Source organism: Ambystoma mexicanum, chromosome 8 (genome assembly GCF_040938575.1).
Source record: "Ambystoma mexicanum isolate Mex_15411 chromosome 8, UKY_AmexF1_1, whole genome shotgun sequence".
Lineage (NCBI taxonomy): Eukaryota > Metazoa > Chordata > Amphibia > Caudata > Ambystomatidae > Ambystoma > Ambystoma mexicanum.
The window spans coordinates 7,921,427-7,945,206 of record NC_090929.1 but is presented as its reverse complement, the minus strand read 5'-3'; the positions used below and the strand labels follow the sequence as shown (position 1 = coordinate 7,945,206).

General features: G+C 55.3%; 1 protein-coding gene across 1 annotated transcript in view; it reads right to left on the bottom strand.

The window, feature by feature from the left end:
• Positions 1–23,780, bottom strand: part of ENG (endoglin) — a 286,341-nt gene that overhangs the window by 101,280 nt on the left and 161,281 nt on the right. Inside the window, exons 5-6 of the mRNA XM_069609121.1 lie at positions 20,427–20,589; positions 14,280–14,415 (exon numbers count right to left, since the gene is read on the bottom strand). Of these exons, the coding sequence (XP_069465222.1) occupies positions 14,280–14,415; positions 20,427–20,589 (299 nt within the window). The remainder of the gene's footprint in view (positions 1–14,279; positions 14,416–20,426; positions 20,590–23,780) is intronic.

Below are 23,780 nucleotides of genomic sequence, written 5' to 3'. Positions count from 1 at the left end.
CTCCTGTCTCCTCAGTGCTGCTCTTTGGGCACTGGTGCGTGCATTGTTGTGGCGCACTCTGAAGGGTTCCCTCCTGTCTCTTCAGTGCTGCTCTTTGGGCACTGGTGCGTGCATTGTTGTGGCGCACTCTGAAGGGTTCCCTCCTGTCTCCTCAGTGCTGCTCTTTGGGCACTGGTGCGTGCATTGTTGTGGCGCACTCTGAAGGGTTCCCTCCACTCTCCTCAGTGCTGCTCTTTGGGCACTGGTGCGTGCATTGTTGAGGCGCACTCTGAAGGGTTCCCTCCTGTCTCCTCAGTGCTGCTCTTTGGGCACTGGTGCGTGCATTGTTGTGGCGCACTCTGAAGGGTTCCCTCCTGTCTCCTCAGTGCTGCTCTTTGGGCACTGGTGCGTGCATTGTTGAGGCGCACTCTGAAGGGTTCCCTCCACTCTCCTCAGTGCTGCTCTTTGGGCACTGGTGCGTGCATTGTTGTGGCGCACTCTGAAGGGTTCCCTCCACTCTCCTCAGTGCTGCTCTTTGGGCACTGGTGCGTGCATTGTTGTGGCGCACTCTGAAGGGTTCCCTCCTGTCTCCTCAGTGCTGCTCTTTGGGCACTGGTGCGTGCATTGTTGTGGCGCACTCTGAAGGGTTCCCTCCTGTCTCCTCAGTGCTGCTCTTTGGGCACTGGTGCGTGCATTGTTGTGGCGCACTCTGAAGGGTTCCCTCCTGTCTCCTCAGTGCTGCTCTTTGGGCACTGGTGCGTGCATTGTTGAGGCGCACTCTGAAGGGTTCCCTCCACTCTCCTCAGTGCTGCTCTTTGGGCACTGGTGCGTGCATTGTTGTGGCGCACTCTGAAGGGTTCCCTCCTGTCTCCTCAGTGCTGCTCTTTGGGCACTGGTGCGTGCATTGTTGTGGCGCACTCTGAAGGGTTCCCTCCTGTCTCCTCAGTGCTGCTCTTTGGGCACTGGTGCGTGCATTGTTGTGGCGCACTCTGAAGGGTTCCCTCCTGTCTCCTCAGTGCTGCTCTTTGGGCACTGGTGCGTGCATTGTTGTGGCGCACTCTGAAGGGTTCCCTCCACTCTCCTCAGTGCTGCTCTTTGGGCACTGGTGCGTGCATTGTTGAGGCGCACTCTGAAGGGTTCCCTCCACTCTCCTCAGTGCTGCTCTTTGGGCACTGGTGCGTGCATTGTTGTGGCGCACTCTGAAGGGTTCCCTCCACTCTCCTCAGTGCTGCTCTTTGGGCACTGGTGCGTGCATTGTTGTGGCGCACTCTGAAGGGTTCCCTCCACTCTCCTCAGTGCTGCTCTTTGGGCACTGGTGCGTGCATTGTTGTGGCGCACTCTGAAGGGTTCCCTCCTGTCTCCTCAGTGCTGCTCTTTGGGCACTGGTGCGTGCATTGTTGTGGCGCACTCTGAAGGGTTCCCTCCACTCTCCTCAGTGCTGCTCTTTGGGCACTGGTGCGTGCATTGTTGAGGCGCACTCTGAAGGGTTCCCTCCACTCTCCTCAGTGCTGCTCTTTGGGCACTGGTGCGTGCATTGTTGTGGCGCACTCTGAAGGGTTCCCTCCACTCTCCTCAGTGCTGCTCTTTGGGCACTGGTGCGTGCATTGTTGTGGCGCACTCTGAAGGGTTCCCTCCTGTCTCCTCAGTGCTGCTCTTTGGGCACTGGTGCGTGCATTGTTGTGGCGCACTCTGAAGGGTTCCCTCCACTCTCCTCAGTGCTGCTCTTTGGGCACTGGTGCGTGCATTGTTGTGGCGCACTCTGAAGGGTTCCCTCCACTCTCCTCAGTGCTGCTCTTTGGGCACTGGTGCGTGCATTGTTGAGGCGCACTCTGAAGGGTTCCCTCCACTCTCCTCAGTGCTGCTCTTTGGGCACTGGTGCGTGCATTGTTGTGGCGCACTCTGAAGGGTTCCCTCCACTCTCCTCAGTGCTGCTCTTTGGGCACTGGTGCGTGCATTGTTGTGGCGCACTCTGAAGGGTTCCCTCCACTCTCCTCAGTGCTGCTCTTTGGGCACTGGTGCGTGCATTGTTGTGGCGCACTCTGAAGGGTTCCCTCCACTCTCCTCAGTGCTGCTCTTTGGGCACTGGTGCGTGCATTGTTGTGGCGCACTCTGAAGGGTTCCCTCCACTCTCCTCAGTGCTGCTCTTTGGGCACTGGTGCGTGCATTGTTGTGGCGCACTCTGAAGGGTTCCCTCCACTCTCCTCAGTGCTGCTCTTTGGGCACTGGTGCGTGCATTGTTGTGGCGCACTCTGAAGGGTTCCCTCCACTCTCCTCAGTGCTGCTCTTTGGGCACTGGTGCGTGCATTGTTGTGGCGCACTCTGAAGGGTTCCCTCCACTCTCCTCAGTGCTGCTCTTTGGGCACTGGTGCGTGCATTGTTGTGGCGCACTCTGAAGGGTTCCCTCCACTCTCCTCAGTGCTGCTCTTTGGGCACTGGTGCGTGCATTGTTGAGGCGCACTCTGAAGGGTTCCCTCCACTCTCCTCAGTGCTGCTCTTTGGGCACTGGTGCGTGCATTGTTGTGGCGCACTCTGAAGGGTTCCCTCCTGTCTCCTCAGTGCTGCTCTTTGGGCACTGGTGCGTGCATTGTTGTGGCGCACTCTGAAGGGTTCCCTCCTGTCTCCTCAGTGCTGCTCTTTGGGCACTGGTGCGTGCATTGTTGTGGCGCACTCTGAAGGGTTCCCTCCACTCTCCTCAGTGCTGCTCTTTGGGCACTGGTGCGTGCATTGTTGTGGCGCACTCTGAAGGGTTCCCTCCACTCTCCTCAGTGCTGCTCTTTGGGCACTGGTGCGTGCATTGTTGTGGCGCACTCTGAAGGGTTCCCTCCACTCTCCTCAGTGCTGCTCTTTGGGCACTGGTGCGTGCATTGTTGTGGCGCACTCTGAAGGGTTCCCTCCACTCTCCTCAGTGCTGCTCTTTGGGCACTGGTGCGTGCATTGTTGTGGCGCACTCTGAAGGGTTCCCTCCTGTCTCCTCAGTGCTGCTCTTTGGGCACTGGTGCGTGCATTGTTGTGGCGCACTCTGAAGGGTTCCCTCCACTCTCCTCAGTGCTGCTCTTTGGGCACTGGTGCGTGCATTGTTGTGGCGCACTCTGAAGGGTTCCCTCCTGTCTCCTCAGTGCTGCTCTTTGGGCACTGGTGCGTGCATTGTTGTGGCGCACTCTGAAGGGTTCCCTCCACTCTCCTCAGTGCTGCTCTTTGGGCACTGGTGCGTGCATTGTTGTGGCGCACTCTGAAGGGTTCCCTCCACTCTCCTCAGTGCTGCTCTTTGGGCACTGGTGCGTGCATTGTTGTGGCGCACTCTGAAGGGTTCCCTCCACTCTCCTCAGTGCTGCTCTTTGGGCACTGGTGCGTGCATTGTTGTGGCGCACTCTGAAGGGTTCCCTCCTGTCTCCTCAGTGCTGCTCTTTGGGCACTGGTGCGTGAATTGTTGTGGCGCACTCTGAAGGGTTCCCTCCTGTCTCCTCAGTGCTGCTCTTTGGGCACTGGTGCGTGCATTGTTGAGGCGCACTCTGAAGGGTTCCCTCCTGTCTCCTCAGTGCTGCTCTTTGGGCACTGGTGCGTGCATTGTTGAGGCGCACTCTGAAGGGTTCCCTCCACTCTCCTCAGTGCTGCTCTTTGGGCACTGGTGCGTGCATTGTTGTGGCGCACTCTGAAGGGTTCCCTCCTGTCTCCTCAGTGCTGCTCTTTGGGCACTGGTGCGTGCATTGTTGTGGCGCACTCTGAAGGGTTCCCTCCTGTCTCCTCAGTGCTGCTCTTTGGGCACTGGTGCGTGCATTGTTGAGGCGCACTCTGAAGGGTTCCCTCCACTCTCCTCAGTGCTGCTCTTTGGGCACTGGTGCGTGCATTGTTGTGGCGCACTCTGAAGGGTTCCCTCCTGTCTCCTCAGTGCTGCTCTTTGGGCACTGGTGCGTGCATTGTTGTGGCGCACTCTGAAGGGTTCCCTCCTGTCTCCTCAGTGCTGCTCTTTGGGCACTGGTGCGTGCATTGTTGTGGCGCACTCTGAAGGGTTCCCTCCTGTCTCCTCAGTGCTGCTCTTTGGGCACTGGTGCGTGCATTGTTGTGGCGCACTCTGAAGGGTTCCCTCCACTCTCCTCAGTGCTGCTCTTTGGGCACTGGTGCGTGCATTGTTGAGGCGCACTCTGAAGGGTTCCCTCCACTCTCCTCAGTGCTGCTCTTTGGGCACTGGTGCGTGCATTGTTGAGGCGCACTCTGAAGGGTTCCCTCCACTCTCCTCAGTGCTGCTCTTTGGGCACTGGTGCGTGCATTGTTGAGGCGCACTCTGAAGGGTTCCCTCCACTCTCCTCAGTGCTGCTCTTTGGGCACTGGTGCGTGCATTGTTGTGGCGCACTCTGAAGGGTTCCCTCCACTCTCCTCAGTGCTGCTCTTTGGGCACTGGTGCGTGCATTGTTGTGGCGCACTCTGAAGGGTTCCCTCCACTCTCCTCAGTGCTGCTCTTTGGGCACTGGTGCGTGCATTGTTGTGGCGCACTCTGAAGGGTTCCCTCCTGTCTCCTCAGTGCTGCTCTTTGGGCACTGGTGCGTGCATTGTTGTGGCGCACTCTGAAGGGTTCCCTCCACTCTCCTCAGTGCTGCTCTTTGGGCACTGGTGCGTGCATTGTTGTGGCGCACTCTGAAGGGTTCCCTCCACTCTCCTCAGTGCTGCTCTTTGGGCACTGGTGCGTGCATTGTTGAGGCGCACTCTGAAGGGTTCCCTCCACTCTCCTCAGTGCTGCTCTTTGGGCACTGGTGCGTGCATTGTTGTGGCGCACTCTGAAGGGTTCCCTCCACTCTCCTCAGTGCTGCTCTTTGGGCACTGGTGCGTGCATTGTTGTGGCGCACTCTGAAGGGTTCCCTCCACTCTCCTCAGTGCTGCTCTTTGGGCACTGGTGCGTGCATTGTTGTGGCGCACTCTGAAGGGTTCCCTCCACTCTCCTCAGTGCTGCTCTTTGGGCACTGGTGCGTGCATTGTTGTGGCGCACTCTGAAGGGTTCCCTCCTGTCTCCTCAGTGCTGCGCTTTGGGCACTGGTGCGTGCATTGTTGTGGCGCACTCTGAAGGGTCCCCTCCACTCTCCTCAGTGCTGCTCTTTGGGCACTGGTGCGTGCATTGTTGTGGCGCACTCTGAAGGGTTCCCTCCACTCTCCTCAGTGCTGCTCTTTGGGCACTGGTGCGTGCATTGTTGTGGCGCACTCTGAAGGGTTCCCTCCACTCTCCTCAGTGCTGCTCTTTGGGCACTGGTGCGTTCATTGTTGTGGCGCACTCTGAAGGGTTCCCTCCACTCTCCTCAGTGCTGCTCTTTGGGCACTGGTGCGTGCATTGTTGTGGCGCACTCTGAAGGGTTCCCTCCTGTCTCCTCAGTGCTGCTCTTTGGGCACTGGTGCGTGCATTGTTGTGGCGCACTCTGAAGGGTTCCCTCCTGTCTCCTCAGTGCTGCTCTTTGGGCACTGGTGCGTGCATTGTTGTGGCGCACTCTGAAGGGTTCCCTCCACTCTCCTCAGTGCTGCTCTTTGGGCACTGGTGCGTGCATTGTTGTGGCGCACTCTGAAGGGTTCCCTCCACTCTCCTCAGTGCTGCTCTTTGGGCACTGGTGCGTGCATTGTTGTGGCGCACTCTGAAGGGTTCCCTCCACTCTCCTCAGTGCTGCTCTTTGGGCACTGGTGCGTGCATTGTTGTGGCGCACTCTGAAGGGTTCCCTCCTGTCTCCTCAGTGCTGCTCTTTGGGCACTGGTGCGTGCATTGTTGTGGCGCACTCTGAAGGGTTCCCTCCACTCTCCTCAGTGCTGCTCTTTGGGCACTGGTGCGTGCATTGTTGTGGCGCACTCTGAAGGGTTCCCTCCACTCTCCTCAGTGCTGCTCTTTGGGCACTGGTGCGTGCATTGTTGTGGCGCACTCTGAAGGGTTCCCTCCACTCTCCTCAGTGCTGCTCTTTGGGCACTGGTGCGTGCATTGTTGTGGCGCACTCTGAAGGGTTCCCTCCACTCTCCTCAGTGCTGCTCTTTGGGCACTGGTGCGTGCATTGTTGTGGCGCACTCTGAAGGGTTCCCTCCTGTCTCCTCAGTGCTGCTTTTTGGGCACTGGTGCGTGCATTGTTGTGGCGCACTCTGAAGGGTTCCCTCCACTCTCCTCAGTGCTGCTCTTTGGGCACTGGTGCGTGCATTGTTGTGGCGCACTCTGAAGGGCGCACTCTGAAGGGTTCCCTCCTGTCTCCTCAGTGCTGCTCTTTGGGCACTGGTGCTGCTCTTTGGGCACTGGTGCGTGCATTGTTGTGGCACACTCTGAAGGGTTCCCTCCTGTCTCCTCAGTGCTGCATGAAGCGCTAATTTCGTCAGAGTGAAACATAACATAACACATTTACTTAACAAATTCTGTCTCTCTCACTGCTTTGTCTTTTATTAGCAACACCATTCATCACTCACACGTCCTACTCTTGGATTACGCCACCTTCCGAGTTGGCGGTAGCCTCCGAATTATTGCCCACCTGATCTCCTCCTTCTCTCCTAATTTCCAGTGTTATGCCGATGACACACAGCTTTCCTTCACACTTCTCTCTACTGCCTCCTCTTCCTCCTCTGTCATCCCTGATTGTCTGACCGCCATCCAGGCATGGTGTGCGGCTAACGATCTCTGTCTTAATGCCAGTACGACGGAGATCCTTCTCATTGGGACCCCTGCACCCTGTTTCCCTCCTACCTTCTGGCCGTCCTCTTTGGGCCCAGGGACGTCATTTGGGGGTCGCCAGGGGTCGCAGTTGCGACCCCTGAGCTCCCCCTTGCTACTCCCGTGGTCTCCCTTGCTACCCCTAGGAAAAAAAAATTGTTTTGTACTTTTTTTTTTAACTTTTTTTTTTTTTAAATGTAAGCTCCTGGGTTGTGGCCAGCGTCATTTGGCTCTTTATTTTTGGAGTGGCAGACTTTCTTGTTCAGGGCTCTAAAAAAAAACAGGGTTCTACAAGTGTATCACTTTGAGCAGTGACACTAAATAAGAAGGAATAGGAATGACATATAATTTGTCTTTCTGGAATTTTATCCAATAATTGCTAGACTCATTAAAGTTTATTTCAGGCACACTTCAGGTGGTGAGTCACTGATTTAGTCTGTTCTTAAACACCTCAACTCAGCCTTTCATCCTTCTGAGGTCGATAAATGAGAACCAACACAGGTTGGGTGATATTGGGTGTATAAGCGCTTAAGCGTAAGTGCTATATATTACCATATCATTATCATTTGGCCTTGGGTGTCTGCTAGCATTCACAGTAATTTGGTAATATGGGCCTATACACACTGATATTAATGATACACATGGTGATCCATTCTTCTCTGAAATGTATATAACATTATAGTGATATCACAACCATATTTTTTGTGGTGTATTTAGGAACAATATGTGATGTTGCTTCCTGTTTTGTCAAGGGGTGAAAGGTCGTGTTCCATCGTTTCTCGTGATGTCACTTCGAGGTGGGGGGTCAAATGACATCATTGCCTGTGATGTCATCAGAGGTCAAAGGTCGTGTGGTGTCACTTCTGCTACCTCCGGCATTTTGGTGAAATGACGTCCCTGCTTGGGCCCTCTACACTCACCATCCTGTGGGGCCAAAAACCTTGGGGTTATCTTCGACTCTGCTCCACAGTCACCCCTCACACCTTGGACGTTGCCAAGAAGGCCCATTTCCAGCTTCACCTCCTCAGGGGCATTCTCCCTTTCATCACCTTCCCCCAGAAGCTCAATGTCTCCAGAGCTCTGGTCCTTCCTAGGATGAACTACTGCAACAGTCTCTTCCTCAAGACAGTCTTTCCTCCCTACGACTGTCCCAGCTAATCCAGAATAGGGCTGCAAGACTTATCCTTGGCCTCAAGCCCAGGGACTGTATCTCTCCAGCCCTGAAATCTATCCACTGCCTCCCAGTGACTGCAAGGATAAAATTCAAGACACTCTGCATCATACACAAGGCCTTCTGGGGCCTGGGACCACGCTGTCTCCAACTTTCTTTCCCTAACTACTTCCCTGCTAGAGCCCTCTGCTCCTCTAGCTCCTACTCTTTGACTGGCAAATGCTTCTCCAAGTAGAGAGTTAGGGGCAGGCCCCTCTGCTCGGCTGGTGCCTCCCTTTGAAAAAGCCTCCTGCCCCTCTCAGATTTGAGCTGGACCTCCTTAAGTTCCGGAAACTTCTCAAAACTCTGCTTTTCTCTACTTCTTTCCCTTCTCTGCTAATCACCCACTGCCGCTGAGACTGGCGGCCTGGTCCTTCATGAATGTCACAGGTTACCAGGCCCTCAACCCAGTCAACACCAGAACTCCCCACCCCCCACAGCAGTGCCCTTGTGGGCCCCTGCTTGGCGGTTGAGCATCCCACCCTTCGGAATCCTGCGCCCAGCACTTAGCCGGTGGCCTCCTCCCTGGCTCCCCATTGCACTACCTTCCCGGGCCCCCACCAGCACTTGCGATACACCTCCAGCCCCCATCTCCTGCACTTCTCCTCACTACACTTGCATGTCCAAATGCCACAAGGCCTAGTAGGACCACGATTGTAAATTTACAGGTTTTTTGCCACTGTTATTTACCCCTTGTTCCCCACGCACTTTGCCTTGTGGTGCTTGGAAACACCATTCTGTTGTATAGGCGCCTAACAAATGCTCAAATAAATAAATAAGTAATAATTCTGGAATTTACTTGCAATACCATAAATAAACACAGCAGGTGTCTTAAGCATAGCTATCTACCAGGAGCCCCTCACCCCCTCAGGCCCCTCACGCACCCAGCAGTACTAGAGCACTATTTTATAATGCTCCAAAACCGCCATGGCCTCCCAGTGAGTGTCTTAGCTGAACAGCCCGTCTCTCTAGAAGAAAGTCTATGTATACTGGACAGACACGCATTCAAACTAGTACATGCATGTATTCCTGCCTAAGCTCGTGCAGGTCTTCAACAGACTATGGCCTGGTGACCCCGAGTGAGGGCACAATATGCCCCGGGCAAGGATTTGGTGCTTTGAAACTACCACCAAGCAAAGTAACATAACATAACATAGAAATGGGGCCCTATACTGTCTTAGCAAAGTGGCTTAGACATGGAGACCACCGCTGGCCACATCACATCAAAATGGCCTAGGGTCCCTAAAAGGGTCACAAGAAATACCCGCAGCTGTATTAGGGATAGCCTGGAAGTAGCACCCACCTATCAGATGAGCTTGAACACATACAGACTGTGTGGCCCTTTCATAGTCCTAGACTGAGTGGCCCTGTGGCCCTATCAGAGGTGGGACTGATCTAGGACTTATGGTCATATGAGAGGTGCCTGGGAAATAGCAACAACCTCCAGGCACTCCCTGAGGGCATGGATACAGATCCTGGGGCCATGGCAAGAGGGATCTGCACAGAGGCACCAAGGTCCTATGAAGTGTGGCCAGTAATGTAGACCATGAGACCAGAGGAGCCCTGAATATAGAGCACGAGGTCCAATCAAATGGGTCCATGGAATATACCTTAATGCCCAATCAGATTCTGGATATAGGACGCGGGCCCTATCAGAAGAGCCTTGGTTAAAGCCCTTGTGGACCAATCAGATGCGTCCTAAATATAGACCCTGAAACCCTATCAGAAGAGCCTTGATACACGCATGTAGGCCCTATCAGAGGAGTATTGATACACACCCTTAAGCCCTATCAAAAGAGCCTGATACACACACTTAGGCCCTATCAGAAGAGTCTGATACACACACTTAGGCCCTATCAGAAGAGCCCTGATACACGCCCTGAACCCCCATCAGAAGAGCCCTGATACACACCCTTAGGCCCTATCAGAAGAGCCCTGATACACGCCCTGAACCCCCATCAGAAGAGCCCTGATACACACCCTTAGGCCCTATCAGAAGAACCTTGATACACACCCTTAGGTCCTATCAGAAGAGCCTTGTTACACACTCTTAGGGCCTATCAGAAGAGCCCTCATACACACACGTAGGCCCTATCAGAAGAGCTGTCATACACAGCCTGAAGCCCTATCAGAGGCTGCCTGGATAAACTGCTGAGTCCTGTCAAGGGGACCATGGAAACACCACGTATCTGTGGCCTTTCAAAGGCCTCCTCGATTTAAACATCATTGCTATATTAGAGGAGCTACGAATATGGTCACAGAGGCTGCATCAGAAGGGTCTTGATAGAGACTTTGAGGACCAAGCAGACCCACCTACGGCATACTCCTAGACCCCTGAATAAAGCCCCTGTAACCTTGCCAGAGTGACTACGGAAATATCACACACCTGTTGCCCACCAGGTGGCCTCTAGAGGTGGGCACTGTGTTAGCAATTAGATGCTCCCTTGGTTTCTGCATCTTAGTGTTTACAAACAGTTTGGTGGCCATTGGTGTTTAATTATTATGTACAGCTTCAGGGAACTATACAAAATGAATTGAAAAGCACAGGACAAAGCTCTCTTTCTGAGGTAGCCATCTATCTCTTCTATGCCACCTATCTCTTCTATGCCATCTATCTCTTCTATGCCACCTATCTCTTCTATGCCATCTATCTCTTCTATGCCATCTATCTCTTCTTTGTCATCTATCTCTTCTATGCCACCTATCTCTTCTATGCCATCTATCTCTTCTATGTCAACTATCTCTTCTATGCCACCTATCTCTTCTATACCATCTATCTCTTCTATGCCATCTATCTCCTCTATGTCATCTATCTCTTCTATGCCATCTATCTATTCTATTCCACCTATCTCTTCTATGCCATCTATCTATTCTATGACACCTATCTCTTCTATGCCATCTATCTCTTCTATGCCACCTATCTCTTCTATGTCATCTATCTCTTCTATGCCACCTATCTCTTCTATGTCATCTATCTCTGCTATGCCATCTATCTCTTCTATGTCATCTATCTCTTCTATGCCATCAATCTCTTCTATTCCACCTATCTCTTCTATGCCATCTATCTCTTCTATGTCATCTATCTCTTCTATGCCACCTATCTCTTCTACGCCATCTATCTCTTCTATGCCATCTATCTCTTCTCTGTCACAGCACTCCCTGGATATGGATTTCTGCTCAAAAGAATGACCTTCCTTTCGCAGAACCCAAGCCCAGCCTCCCTGTGCCTGAACAGCCTCTCAGTTTTTCCAGATCCATTTGCACCTAAGCTTCCAAAAGACACATGCTATGTGTGTGTTTTGAATCCAGATAAGTCTTAAACTAGCGTTAACAATCCCTGCTTTGAGTATCAAAGAAAATCCTTTCCCTACTCCAACCGAGAGGCGATAGGATGCCCTTCCAGCCTCTAGGATCAAATGCTGAAGCCCTATCAGAAAAGTGTGAAAGTGGGTCCTGAACTGGACCCCATAATCTCCAGGAGGCGATGGGGTGCCCTTCCTGCCTCTAGGATCAAATGCTGAAGCCCTATCAGAAAAGTGTGAAAGTGGGTCCTGAACTGGACTCCATAATCTCCAGGAGGTGATGGGGTGCCCTTCCTGCCTCTAAGATCAGATGCTGGAGCCTTATCAGAGACGTGTGAAAGTGGGTCCTGAACTGGACCCCATAATCTCCAGGAGGTGATGGGGTGCCCTTCCTGCTTCTAAGATCAGATGCTGGGGGTCAGAAGAGAGGTGTGAAAGTGGGGCCTGAACTGGACCCCATAATCTCCATGAGGTGATGGGGTGCCCTTCCTGCTTCTAAGGTCAGATGCTGAGGCTCAGAAGAGAGGTGTGAAAGTGGGGCCTGAACTGGACCCCATAATCTCCATGAGGTGATGCAGTGCCCTTCCTGCTTCTAAGATCAGATGCTGGAGCCCTATCAGAGAAGTGTGAAAGTGGGGCCTGAACTGGACCCCATAATCTCCAGGAGGTAATGGGGTGCCCTTCCTGCTTCTGAGATCAGATGCTGAGGCTCAGAAGAGAGGTGTGAAAGTGGGGCTTGAACTGGACCCCATAATCTCCAGAAGGTGATTGGGTGCACTTCCTGCTTCTAAGATCAGATGCTGAGGCTCAGAAGAGAGGTGTGAACTGAACTGCACCCCATAATCTTCAGGAGGTGATGGGGTGCCCTTCCTGATCAGATGCTGAAGCTCATCAGAGAGGTGTGAAAGTGGGGCTTGAACTGGACCCCATAATCTCCAGAAGGTGATGGGGTGCACTTCCTGCTTCTAAGATCAGATGCTGAGGCTCAGAAGAGAGGTGTGAACTGAACTGCACCCCATAATCTTCAGGAGGTGATGGGGTGCCCTTCCTGATCAGATGCTGAAGCTCATCAGAGAGGTGTGAAAGTGGGGCTTGAACTGGACCCCATAATCTCCAGGAGTGATGGGGTGCTCTTCCTGCTTCTAAGATCAGATGCTGAGGCTCAGAAGAGAGGTGTTAAAGTGGGGCCTGAACTGGACCCCTTAATCTCGAGGAAGTAATGGGGTGCCCTTCCTGCTTCTAAGATCAGATGCTGAAGCTCATCAGAGAGGTGTGAAAGTGGGGCTTGAACTGGACCCCATAATCTCCATGAGGTGATGGGGTGCCCTTCCTGCTTCTAAGGTCAGATGCTGAGGCTCAGAAGAGAGGTGTGAAGGTGGGTCCTGAACTGGACCCCATAATCTCCATGAGGTGATGCAGTGCCCTTCCTGCTTCTAAGATCAGATGCTGGAGCCCTATCAGAGAAGTGTGAAAGTGGGGCCTGAACTGGACCCCATAATCTCCAGGAGGTAATGGGGTGCCCTTCCTGCTTCTGAGATCAGATGCTGAGGCTCAGAAGAGAGGTGTGAAAGTGGGGCTTGAACTGGACCCCATAATCTCCAGAAGGTGATTGGGTGCCCTTCCTGCTTCTAAGATCAGATGCTGAGGCTCAGAAGAGAGGTGTGAACTGAACTGCACCCCATAATCTTCAGGAGGTGATGGGGTGCCCTTCCTGATCAGATGCTGAAGCTCATCAGAGAGGTGTGAAAGTGGGGCTTGAACTGGACCCCATAATCTCCAGAAGGTGATGGGGTGCACTTCCTGCTTCTAAGATCAGATGCTGAGGCTCAGAAGAGAGGTGTGAACTGAACTGCACCCCATAATCTTCAGGAGGTGATGGGGTGCCCTTCCTGATCAGATGCTGAAGCTCATCAGAGAGGTGTGAAAGTGGGGCTTGAACTGGACCCCATAATCTCCAGGAGTGATGGGGTGCCCTTCCTGCTTCTAAGATCAGATGCTGAGGCTCAGAAGAGAGGTGTTAAAGTGGGGCCTGAACTGGACCCCTTAATCTCGAGGAAGTAATGGGGTGCCCTTCCTGCTTCTAAGATCAGATGCTGAGGCTCAGAAGAGAGGTGTGAAAGTGGGGCCTGAACTGGACCCCATAATCTCCAGGAGGTGATGGGGTGCCCTTCCTGCCTCTAGGATCAAATGCTGAAGCCCTATCAGAAAAGTGTGAAAGTGGGTCCTGAACTGGACCCCATAATCTTCAGGAGGTGATGGGGTGCCCTTCCTGCTTCTAAGATCAGATGCTGAAGCCCTATCAGAGAGGTGTGAAGGTGGGTCCTGAACTGGACCTCATTATCTCCAGGAGGTAATGGGGTACCCTTCCTGCTTCTAAGATCGGATGCTGAGGGTCAGAAGAGAGGTGTGAAAGTGGGGCTTGAACTGGACCCCATAATATCCAGGGGGTGATGGGGTGTCCTTCCTGCTTCTAAGATCAGATGGTGAAGCCCTATCAGAGAAGTGTGAAAGAGAGTCCTGAAGTGGGCCCCATAATCTCCAGGAGGTGATGGGGTGCCCTTCCTGCTTCTAAGATCAGATCCTGAAGCTCATCAGAGAGGTGTGAGAGTGGGGCCTCAACTGGACCCCATAATCTCCAGGAGGTGATGGGGTGCCCTTCCTGCTGCTAAGATCAGATGTTGGGGCTCAGAAGAGAGGTGTGAAAGTGGGGCCTGAACTGGCCCCCATAATCTCCAGGAGGCGATGGGGTGCCCTTCCTGCTTCTAAGATCAGATGCTGAAGCTCATCAGAGAGGTGTGAAAGTGGGGCCTGAACTGGTCCCCATAATCTCCAGGAGGTCATGGAGTGCCCTTCCTGCTGCTAAGATCAGATGTTGGGGCTCAGAAGAGAGGTGTGAAAGTGGGGCCTGAACTGGTCCCCATAATCTCCAGGAGGCGATGGGGTGCCCTTCCTGCTTCTAAAATCAGATGCTGAAGCTCATCAGAGAGGTGTGAAAGTGGGGCCTGAACTGGTCCCCATAATCTCCAGGAGGTGATGGGGTGCCCTTCCTGCTGCTAAGATCAGATGATGGGGCTCAGAAGAGAGGTGTGAAAGTGGACGCGTTGTACCCTTACATTGACCCGTTGCTTCTTACCAGGACGGTGAGCTGGTACTGGGAGTCGATGGTCCACTGCCGCTTGTTCTGGCTCTGCAGGATGAGCAGGACTTGGTCTTCCTGTAGGACACAGTCAGGTCTACTGGATGTCACCTTTATGTCCGTCTGTCTGGAGCTGGAGTAGAAACACAGGGCTGAGTGAAGACGAAACCCAACAGAGCAGATCCCAAGCAGGGGGCATGCATCACCCGTGGCTATCCCCAGCACACCATCTTCACCAATGGCTAAGCCCTGCTTCCACCATGGGAGCACAATCTCCACCAATGGAAATGAAGGAAATGGCAAGAAGGTGCTGCCATACAACCCACCTGGCTGGTAGCTCCCCAGTCAATGGTTGCATCCAACACCGTGAGAATACTGGTCTCCCTGAAGGTCCGATCTTCCAAGGGTCTATGGGTCCCCTCATGTAGGGGTTAAGTGTTATTACCTGAATAGACAAATCTACATTTAATGTAGGCTGCTCTAGCCAGCAAATAACACTTATCATGTTTGCATTACCCTTGATACCAAGTAAAAAATGCCACGCCACATAAGAAAGTATATGCAGACTGGCTCCTGCCCCTCTAACAGGGTCCCAAGGTTTCTTCAGTCCTGCCTCCTGCAGGGTCACACACGTTCCTTTTTTCCTGGCTCCTGTACCTCTAGCGGGGTCACACACTTTCCTTTATTCCTGCCTCCTGTGTCTCTAGTGGGGTCCCAAGCATACCTTTAGTCCCGCCTCCTGTGCCTCTAGTGGGGTCCCAAGCTTCCCTTTTGTTCTGGCTCCTGTGTCTCTAGTGGGGTCCCAAGCTTCCCTTAGTCCTGGCTCCTCTGCCTCTAGAAGGGGTCTCAAGCTTCCCTTTAGCCCCGCCTCCTGTGTCTCTAGTGGGGTCCCAAGCTTCCCTTAGTCCTGGCTCCTGTGTCTCTAGTGGGGTCCCAAGCTTCCCTTAGTCCTGGCTCCTGTGCCTCTAGTGGGGTCCAGAGCTTCCCTTAGTCCAGCTTCCTCTGCCTCTAGAGGGGGTCCCAAGCTTCCCTTTAGCCCCGCCTCCTGTGTCTCTAGTGGGGTCCCAAGCTTCCCTTAGTCCTGCCTCCTCTGCCTCTAGTGGGGTCCCAGGCTTCCCTTAGTCTTGCCTCATGTGCCTCTAGTGGGGTCCCAAGCTTCCCTTTAGTCCAACCTCCTGTGCCTCTAGTAGGGTCCCAAGCTTCCCTTAGTCCTGGCTCCTGTGTCTCTAGTGGGGTCCCAAGCTTCCCTTAGTCCCGCCTCCTCTGCCTCTAGAGGGGGTCCCAAGCTTCCCTTAGTCCTGGCTTCTGTGCCTCTAGTGGGGTCCCAAGCTTCCCTTAGTCCTGCCTCCTCTGCCTCTAGTGGGGTCCGAAGCTTCCCTTAGTCCTGGCTCCTGTGCCTCTAGTGGGGTCCCAAGCTTCCCTTAGTCCCGCCTACTGTGCCTCTAGTGGGGTCCCAAGCTTCCCTTAGTCCTGGCTTCTGTGCCTCTAGTGTGGTCCCAAGCTTCCCTTAGTCCTGCCTCCTCTGCCTCTAGTGGGGTCCCAAGCTTCCCTTTAGTCCCGCCTCCTCTGCCTCTAGTGGGTCCCAAGCTTCCCTTTAGTCCCGCCTCCTGTGCCTCTAGTGGGGTCCCAAGCTTCCCTTAGTCCTGGCTCCTCTGCCTCTAGAGGGGGTCTCAAGCTTCCCCTTAGTCCCGCCTCATGTGCCTCTAGTGGGGTCCCAAGATTCCCTTAGTCCCGCCTCCTCTGCCTCTAGAGGGGGTCCCAAGCTTCCCTTAGTCCTGGCTCCTGTGCCTCTAGAGGGGGTCCCAAGCTTCCCTTAGTCCTGGCTCCTGTGCCTCTAGTGGGGTCCCAGGCTTCCCTTAGTCCTGGCTCCTGTGCCTCTAGTGGGGTCCCAGGCTTCCCTTAGTCCTGGCTCCTGTGCCTCTAGTGGGGTCCCAAGCTTCCCTTAGTCCTGGCTCCTGTGTCTCTAGTGGGGTCCCAAGCTTCCCTTAGTCCCGCCTCCTGTGCCTCTTGTGGGGTCCCAAGCTTCCCTTTAGTCCCGCCTCATGTGCCTCTAGTGGGGTCCCAAGCTTCCCTTAGTCCTGGCTCCTGGGCCTCTAGTGGGGTCCCAAGCTTCCCTTAGTCCCGCCTCCTGTGCCTCTAGTGGGGTCCCAGGCTTCCCTTAGTCCTGGCTCCTGTGTCTCTAGTGGGGTCCCAAGCTTCCCTTAGTCCTGGCTCCTGTGTCTCTAGTGGGGTCCCAAGCTTCCCTTTAGTCCCGCCTCATGTGCCTCTAGTGGGGTCCCAAGCTTCCCTTAGTCCTGGCTCCTGTGTCTCTAGTGGGGTCCCAAGCTTCCCTTAGTCCTGGCTCCTGTGTCTCTAGTGGGGTCCCAAGCTTCCCTTAGTCCGGGCTCCTGTGTCTCTAGTGGGGTCCCAAGCTTCCCTTTAGTCCTGGCTCCTGTGTCTCTAGTGGGGTCCCAAGCTTCCCTTAGTCCTGGCTCCTGTGCCTCTATGGTGGTCCCAAGTGTCCCTTTAGTCCTGCCTCCTGTGTCTCTAGTGGGGTCCCAAGCTTCCCTTAGTCCTGGCACCTGTGCCTCTAGTGGGGTCCCAGGCTTCCCTTAGTTCTGGCTCCTGTGTCTCTAGTGGGGTCCCAAGCTTCCCTTAGTCCGGGCTCCTGTGTCTCTAGTGGGGTCCCAAGCTTCCCTTTAGTCCTGGCTCCTGTGTCTCTAGTGGGGTCCCAAGCTTCCCTTAGTCCTGGCTCCTGTGCCTCTATGGTGGTCCCAAGTGTCCCTTTAGTCCTGCCTCCTGTGTCTCTAGTGGGGTCCCAAGCTTCCCTTAGTCCTGGCTCCTGTGCCTCTAGTGGGGTCCCAGGCTTCCCTTAGTCTTGCCTCATGTGCCTCTAGTGGGGTCCCAAGCTTCCCTTAGTCCTGGCTCCTGTGTCTCTAGTGGGGTCCCAAGCTTCCCTTAGTCCTGGCTCCTGTGTCTCTAGTGGGGTCCCAAGCTTCCCTTTAGTCCCGCCTCATGTGCCTCTAGTGGGGTCCCAAGCTTCCCTTAGTCCTGGCTCCTGCGTCTCTGGTGGGGTCCCAAGGTTCCCTTAGTCCCGCCTCCTCTGCCTCTAGAGGGGGTCTCAAGCTTCCCCTTAGCCCCGCCTCCTCTGCCTCTAGTGGGGTCCCAAGCTTCCCTTAGTCCTGGCTTCTGTGCTTCTAGTGGGGTCCCAAGCTTCCCTTAGTCCCGCCTCCTCTGCCTCTAGAGGGGGTCTCAAGCTTCCCCTTAGTCCCGCCTCCTGTGCCTCTAGTGGGGTCCCAAGCTTCCCTTAGTCCTGGCTCCTGTGCTTCTAGTGGGGTCCAAAGCTTCCCTTAGTCCCGCCTCCTGTGCCTCTAGTGGGGTCCCAAGCTTCCCTTAGTCCCGCCTCCTGTGCCTCTAGAGGGGGTCCCAAGCTTCCCTTAGTCCTGGCTCCTGTGCCTCTAGTGGGGTCCCAAGCTTCCCTTAGTCCTACCTCCTCTGCCTCTAGAGGGGGTCTCAAGCTTCCCTTAGTCCTGGCTCCTCTGCCTCTAGAGGGGGTCTCAAGCTTCCCTTTAGCCCGCCTCCTGTGCCTCTAGTGGGGTCCCAAGCTTCCCTTTAGTCCTGGCTCCTGTGCTTCTAGTGGGGTCTCAAGCTTCCCTTAGTCCTGGCTCCTCTGCCTCTAGTGGGGTCCCAAGCTTCCCTTAGTCCCGCATCCTCTGCCTCTAATTAGTGGGGTCCCAAGCTTCCCTTAGTCCCGCCTCCTATGCCTCTAGTGGGGTCCCAAGCTTCCCTTAGTCCTGGCTCCTGTGCTTCTAGTGGGGTCCCAAGAGTCCCTTAGTCCCGCCTCCTGTGTCTCTAGTGGGGTCCTAAGCTTCCCTTAGTCCTGGCTCCTCTGCCTCTAGTGGGGTCCCAAGCTTCCCTTAGTCCCGCCTCCTGTGTCTCTAGTGGGGTCCCAAGCTTCCCTTAGTCCTGGCTCCTGTGTCTCTAGTGGGGTCCCAAGCTTCCCTTAGTCCTGGCTCCTGTGTCTCTAGTGGGGTCCCAAGCTTCCCTTAGTCCCGCCTCCTGTGTCTCTAGTGGGGTCCCAAGCTTCCCTTAGTCCTGGCTCCTGTGCCTCTAGAGGGGGTCCCAAGCTTCCCTTTAGCCCTGCCTCCTGTGTCTCTAGTGGGGTCCCAAGCTTCCCTTAGTCCTGCCTCCTCTGCCTCTAGTGGGGTCCCAAGCTTCCCTTTAGTCCCGCCTCCTGTGCCTCTAGTGGGGTCCCAAGCTTCCCTTAGTCCTGGCTCCTGTGTCTCTAGTGGGGTCCCAAGCTTCCCTTAGTCCTGGCTCCTGTGCTTCTAGTGGGGTCCCAAGCTTCCCTTAGTCCTGACTCCTCTGCCTCTAGAGGGGGTCCCAAGCTTCCCTTAGTCCTGCCTCCTCTGCCTCTAGTGGGGTCCCAAGCTTCCCTTAGTCCCGCCTCCTCTGCCTCTAGTGGGATCCCAAGCTTCCCTTAGTCCCGCCTCCTGTGCCTCTAGTGGGGTCCCAAGCTTCCCTTAGTCCTGGCTCCTGTACCTCTAGTGGGGTCCCAAGCTTCCCTTTAGTCCCGCCTCCTGTGCTTCTAGTGGGGTCCCAAGCTTCCCTTAGTCCTGGCTCCTGTGCCTCTAGTGGGGTCCCAAGCTTCCCTTAGTCCCGCCTCCTGTGCCTCTAGTGGGGTCCCAAGCTTCCCTTAGTCCTGCCTCCTGTGCCTCTAGTGGGGTCCCAAGCTTCCCTTAGTCCTGGCTCCTGTGTCTCTGGTGGGGTCCCAAGCTTCCCTTAGTCCTGGCTCCTGTGCCTCTAGTGGGGTCCCACGCTTCCCTTAGTCCTGGCTCCTCTGCCTCTAGTGGGGTCCCAAGCTTCCCTTTGGTCCCGCCTCCTGTGCCTCTAGTGGGGTCCCAAGCTTCCCTTAGTCCTGGCTCCTGTGCCTCTATGGGGGGTCCCAAGCTTCCCTAAGTCCCGCCTCCTGTGCCTCTAGTGGGGTCCCAAGCTTCCCTTAGTCCCGCCTCCTGTGCCTCTAGTGGGGTCCAAAGCTTCCCTTAGTCCCGCCTCCTGTGTCTCTAGTGGGGTCCCAAGCTTCCCTTAGTCCTGGCTCCTCTGCCTCTAGAGGGGGTCTCAAGCTTCCCTTTAGCCCCGCCTCCTGTGCCTCTAGTGGGGTCCCAAGCTTCCCTTTACTCCCGCCTCCTGTGCCTCTAGTGGGGTCCCAAGCTTCCCTTAGCCCCGCCTCCTCTGCCTCTAGTGGGGTTCCAAGCTTCCCTTAGTCCTGCCTCCTGATAGTGGGGTCCCAAGCTTCCCTTAGTCCTGGCTCCTGCGTCTCTGGTGGGGTCCCAAGGTTCCCTTTAGTCCCGCCTCCTGTGCCTCTAGTGGGGTCCCAAGCTTCCCTTTACTCCCGCCTCCTGTGCCTCTAGTGGGGTCCCAAGCTTCCCTTAGCCCCGCCTCCTCTGCTTCTAGTGGGGTTCCAAGCTTCTCTTAGTCCTGCCTCCTGATAGTGGGGTCCCAAGCTTCCCTTAGTCCTGGCTCCTGCGTCTCTGGTGGGGTCCCAAGCTTCCCTTTACTCCCGCCTCCTGTGCCTCTAGTGGGGTCCCAAGCTTCCCTTAGCCCCGCCTCCTCTGCTTCTAGTGGGGTTCCAAGCTTCTCTTAGTCCTGCCTCCTGATAGTGGGGTCCCAAGCTTCCTTTAGTCCCGCCTCCTGTGCCTCTAGTGGGGTCCCAAGCTTCCCTTTACTCCCGCCTCCTGTGCCTCTAGTCGGGTCCCAAGCTTCCCTTTAGTCCCACCTCCTGTGTCTCTAGTGGGGTCCCAAGCTTCCCTTAGTCCTGGCTCCTGTTTCTCTAGTGGGGCCCCCTGCCCAGGCCCCCAGCAGAGCTCCGGCCTTGTTCTTCAAGCCCCTGTTGAGCCCTTACAAGTGCCGGAAGGTGGTTGATGTCTTGCCCCCTGGGGTGGTTAGGTGTCCCCACCCAGAGGCGTAGCCAGGATTGAAGTGGGCCGGAAGTTAATGTAGTTGGGCCCATTGCAGTGACATTAACACCTGTAAATGCCCACACAGTGCTGCTGAGGGGGCATATGCACAGTTGCCCGCTCAGGCCCTCCTCTCTCTACGCCTCTGCCCCCACCAGTGGCAGAACCCTTGGGTGTGGCTTTGCGGTTAGTGGTGATGGCACAGTACCTGCCGTCCTCGGAGTCCTCTATGGCGATGATGTGGGCTTCCTTTGCGCCCCCCTCGCCGGTGATCTGGCAGGCCTTCATCTCTCTGGGCTCCGAGTCCCACTCCAGGACCCCCCTGACACTGAACCCCTCCTGGAGTGAGCAGATACTAGGGCTGCCGTCATCTGCCGAGAGAAAAAACACCTTAACATTAGAATCTCCAGGCTCCTGATAAAGATATCACTCAGGGGCAGCACCCGGCATGAGGGGACCACGCCCAGGGAGCACGCAGCAAGCACGCGGCGAGCAGCTAACAACACTGAGTACTCCGGCGGAGCTGTGCCAGCATCCATCTGCAAGAACTGCAACCACAGAGCTCACAACAACAACCTCTCCCGAGGACCACCCACCAAGCACACACTGAGCACACCCAGCGTAACTCTGACAGCACCCAGCAAGCAGGAACTGCAAACACAGAGCTCTAACAACAACCTCTCCCGAGGACCACCCACCAAGCACACACCGAGCACACCCAGCGTAACGCTGACAGCACCCAGCAAGCGGGAACTGCAACCACAGAGCTCACAACCACAACCCCTCCCGAGGACCACCCACCAAGCACACACTGAGCACACCCAGCGTAACGCTGACAGCACCCAGCAAGCAGGAACTGCAAGCACAGAGCTCAGACAACAACCTCTCCCGAGGACCACCCACCAGGCACACACTGAGCACACCCAGCGTAACTCTGACAGCACCCAGCAAGCAGGAACTGCAACCACAGAGCTCACAACAACAACCTCTCCCGAGGACCACCCACCAAGCACACACCCAGCGTAACTCTGACAGCACCCAGCAAGCAGGAACTGCAACCACAGAGCTCACAACAACAACCTCTCCCAAGGACCACCCACCAAGCACACACTGAGCACACCCAGCATAACTCTGACAGCACCCAGCAAGCAGGAACTGCAACCACAGATCTCACAACAACAACCTCTCCTGAGGACCACCCACCAAGCACACACTGAGCACACCCAGCGTAACTCTGACAGCACCCAGCAAGCAGGAACTGCAACCACAGAGCTCACAACAACAACCTCTCCCGAGGACCACCCACCAAGCACACACCCAGCGTAACTCTGACAGCACCCAGCAAGCAGGAACTGCAAGCACAGAGCTCTGACAACAACAACCTCTCCTGAGGACCACCCACCAAGCACACACTGAGCACACCCAGCGTACCTCTGACAGCACCCAGCAAGCAGGAACTGCAAGCACAGAGCTCTGACAACAACAACCTCTCCCGAGGACCACCCACCAAGAACACACTGAGCACACCCAGCGTAACTCTGACAGCACCCAGCAAGCAGGAACTGCAAGCACAGAGCTCTGACAACAACCTCTCCCGAGGACCACCCACCAAGCACACACCGAGCACACCCAGCGTAACGCTGACAGCACCCAGCAAGCAGGAACTGCAACCACAGAGCTCACAACAACAACCTCTCCCGAGGACCACCCACCAAGCACACACTGAGCACACCCAGCGTAACGCTGACAGCACCCAGCAAGCAGGAACTGCAAGCACAGAGCTCAGACAACAACAACCTCTCCCGAGGACCACCCACCAGGCACACACTGAGCACACCCAGCATAACTCTGACAGCACCCAGCAAGCAGGAACTGCAACCACAGAGCTCACAACAACAACCTCTCCCGAGGACCACCCACCAAGCACACACCCAGCGTAACTCTGACAGCACCCAGCAAGCAGGAACTGCAACCACAGAGCTCACAACAACAACCTCTCCCGAGGACCACCCACCAAGCACACACTGAGCACACCCAGCATAACTCTGACAGCACCCAGCAAGCAGGAACTGCAACCACAGAGCTCACAACAACAACCTCTCCCGAGGACCACCCACCAAGCACACACCCAGCGTAACTCTGACAGCACCCAGCAAGCAGGAACTGCAACCACAGAGCTCACAACAACAACCTCTCCTGAGGACCACCCACCAAGCACACACCCAGCGTAACTCTGACAGCACCCAGCAAGCAGGAACTGCAAGCACAGAGCTCTGACAACAACAACCTCTCCTGAGGACCACTCACCAAGCACACACTGAGCACACCCAGCGTAACGCTGACAGCACCCAGCAAGCAGGAACTGCAACCACAGAGCTCACAACAACAACCTCTCCCGAGGACCACCCACCAAGCACACACTGAGCACACCCAGCGTAATGCTGACAGCACCCAGCAAGCAGGAACTGCAAGCACAGAGCTCAGACAACAACAACCTCTCCCGAGGACCACCCACCAAGCACACACTGAGCACACCCAGCGTATCGCTGACAGCACCCAGCAAGCAGGAACTGCAAGCACAGAGCTCTGACAACAACAACCTCTCCTGAGGACCACCCACCAAGCACACACTGAGCACACCCAGCGTAACATTGACAGCCCCCAGCAAGCAGGAACTGCAACCACAGAGCTTACAACAACAAACTCTCCCGAGGACCACCCACCAAGCACACACCCAGCATAACGCTGACAGCACCCAGCAAGCAGGAACTGCAACCACAGAGCTCAGACAACAACAACCTCTCCCGAGGACCACCCACCAAGCACACACTGAGCACACCCAGCGTAATGCTGACAGCACCCAGCAAGCAGGAACTGCAACCACAGAGCTCTGACAACAACACACAGCCAACTAGCACCCACCAAGCATGCGGCGAGCAGCTAACAACACTGAGTACACCGAGCTGTGCCAGCATCCATCTGCAGGAACTGCAACCACAGAGCTTACAACAATAACCTCTCCCGAGGACCACCCACCAAGCACACACTGAGCACACCCAGCGTAACGCTGATTGCACCCAGCAAGCAGGAACTGCAACCACAGAGCTCACAACAACAACCTCTCCCGAGGACAACCCACCAAGCACACACTGAGCACACCCAGCGTAACGCTGACAGCACCCAGCAAGCAGGAACTGCAAACACAGAGCTTACAACAACAACCTCTCCCGAGGACCACCCAGCAAGCAGGAACTGCAACCACAGAGCTCAGACAACAACAACCTCTCCCGAGGACCACCCACCAAGCACACACTGAGCACACCCAGCGTAACTCTGACAGCACCCAGCAAGCAGGAACTGCAACCACAGAGCTCTGACAACAACACACAACCAACTAGCACCCACCAAGCACACAGCTAGCAGCTAACCACACTGAGCACACCAAGCGTAACTCTGGCTGCACCCAGCAAGCAGGAACTGCAACCACAGAGGTCTGACAACCGCACACAGCAACCTCTCCCAAGGAGCACCCACCAAGCACACACTGAGCACACCCAGCGTA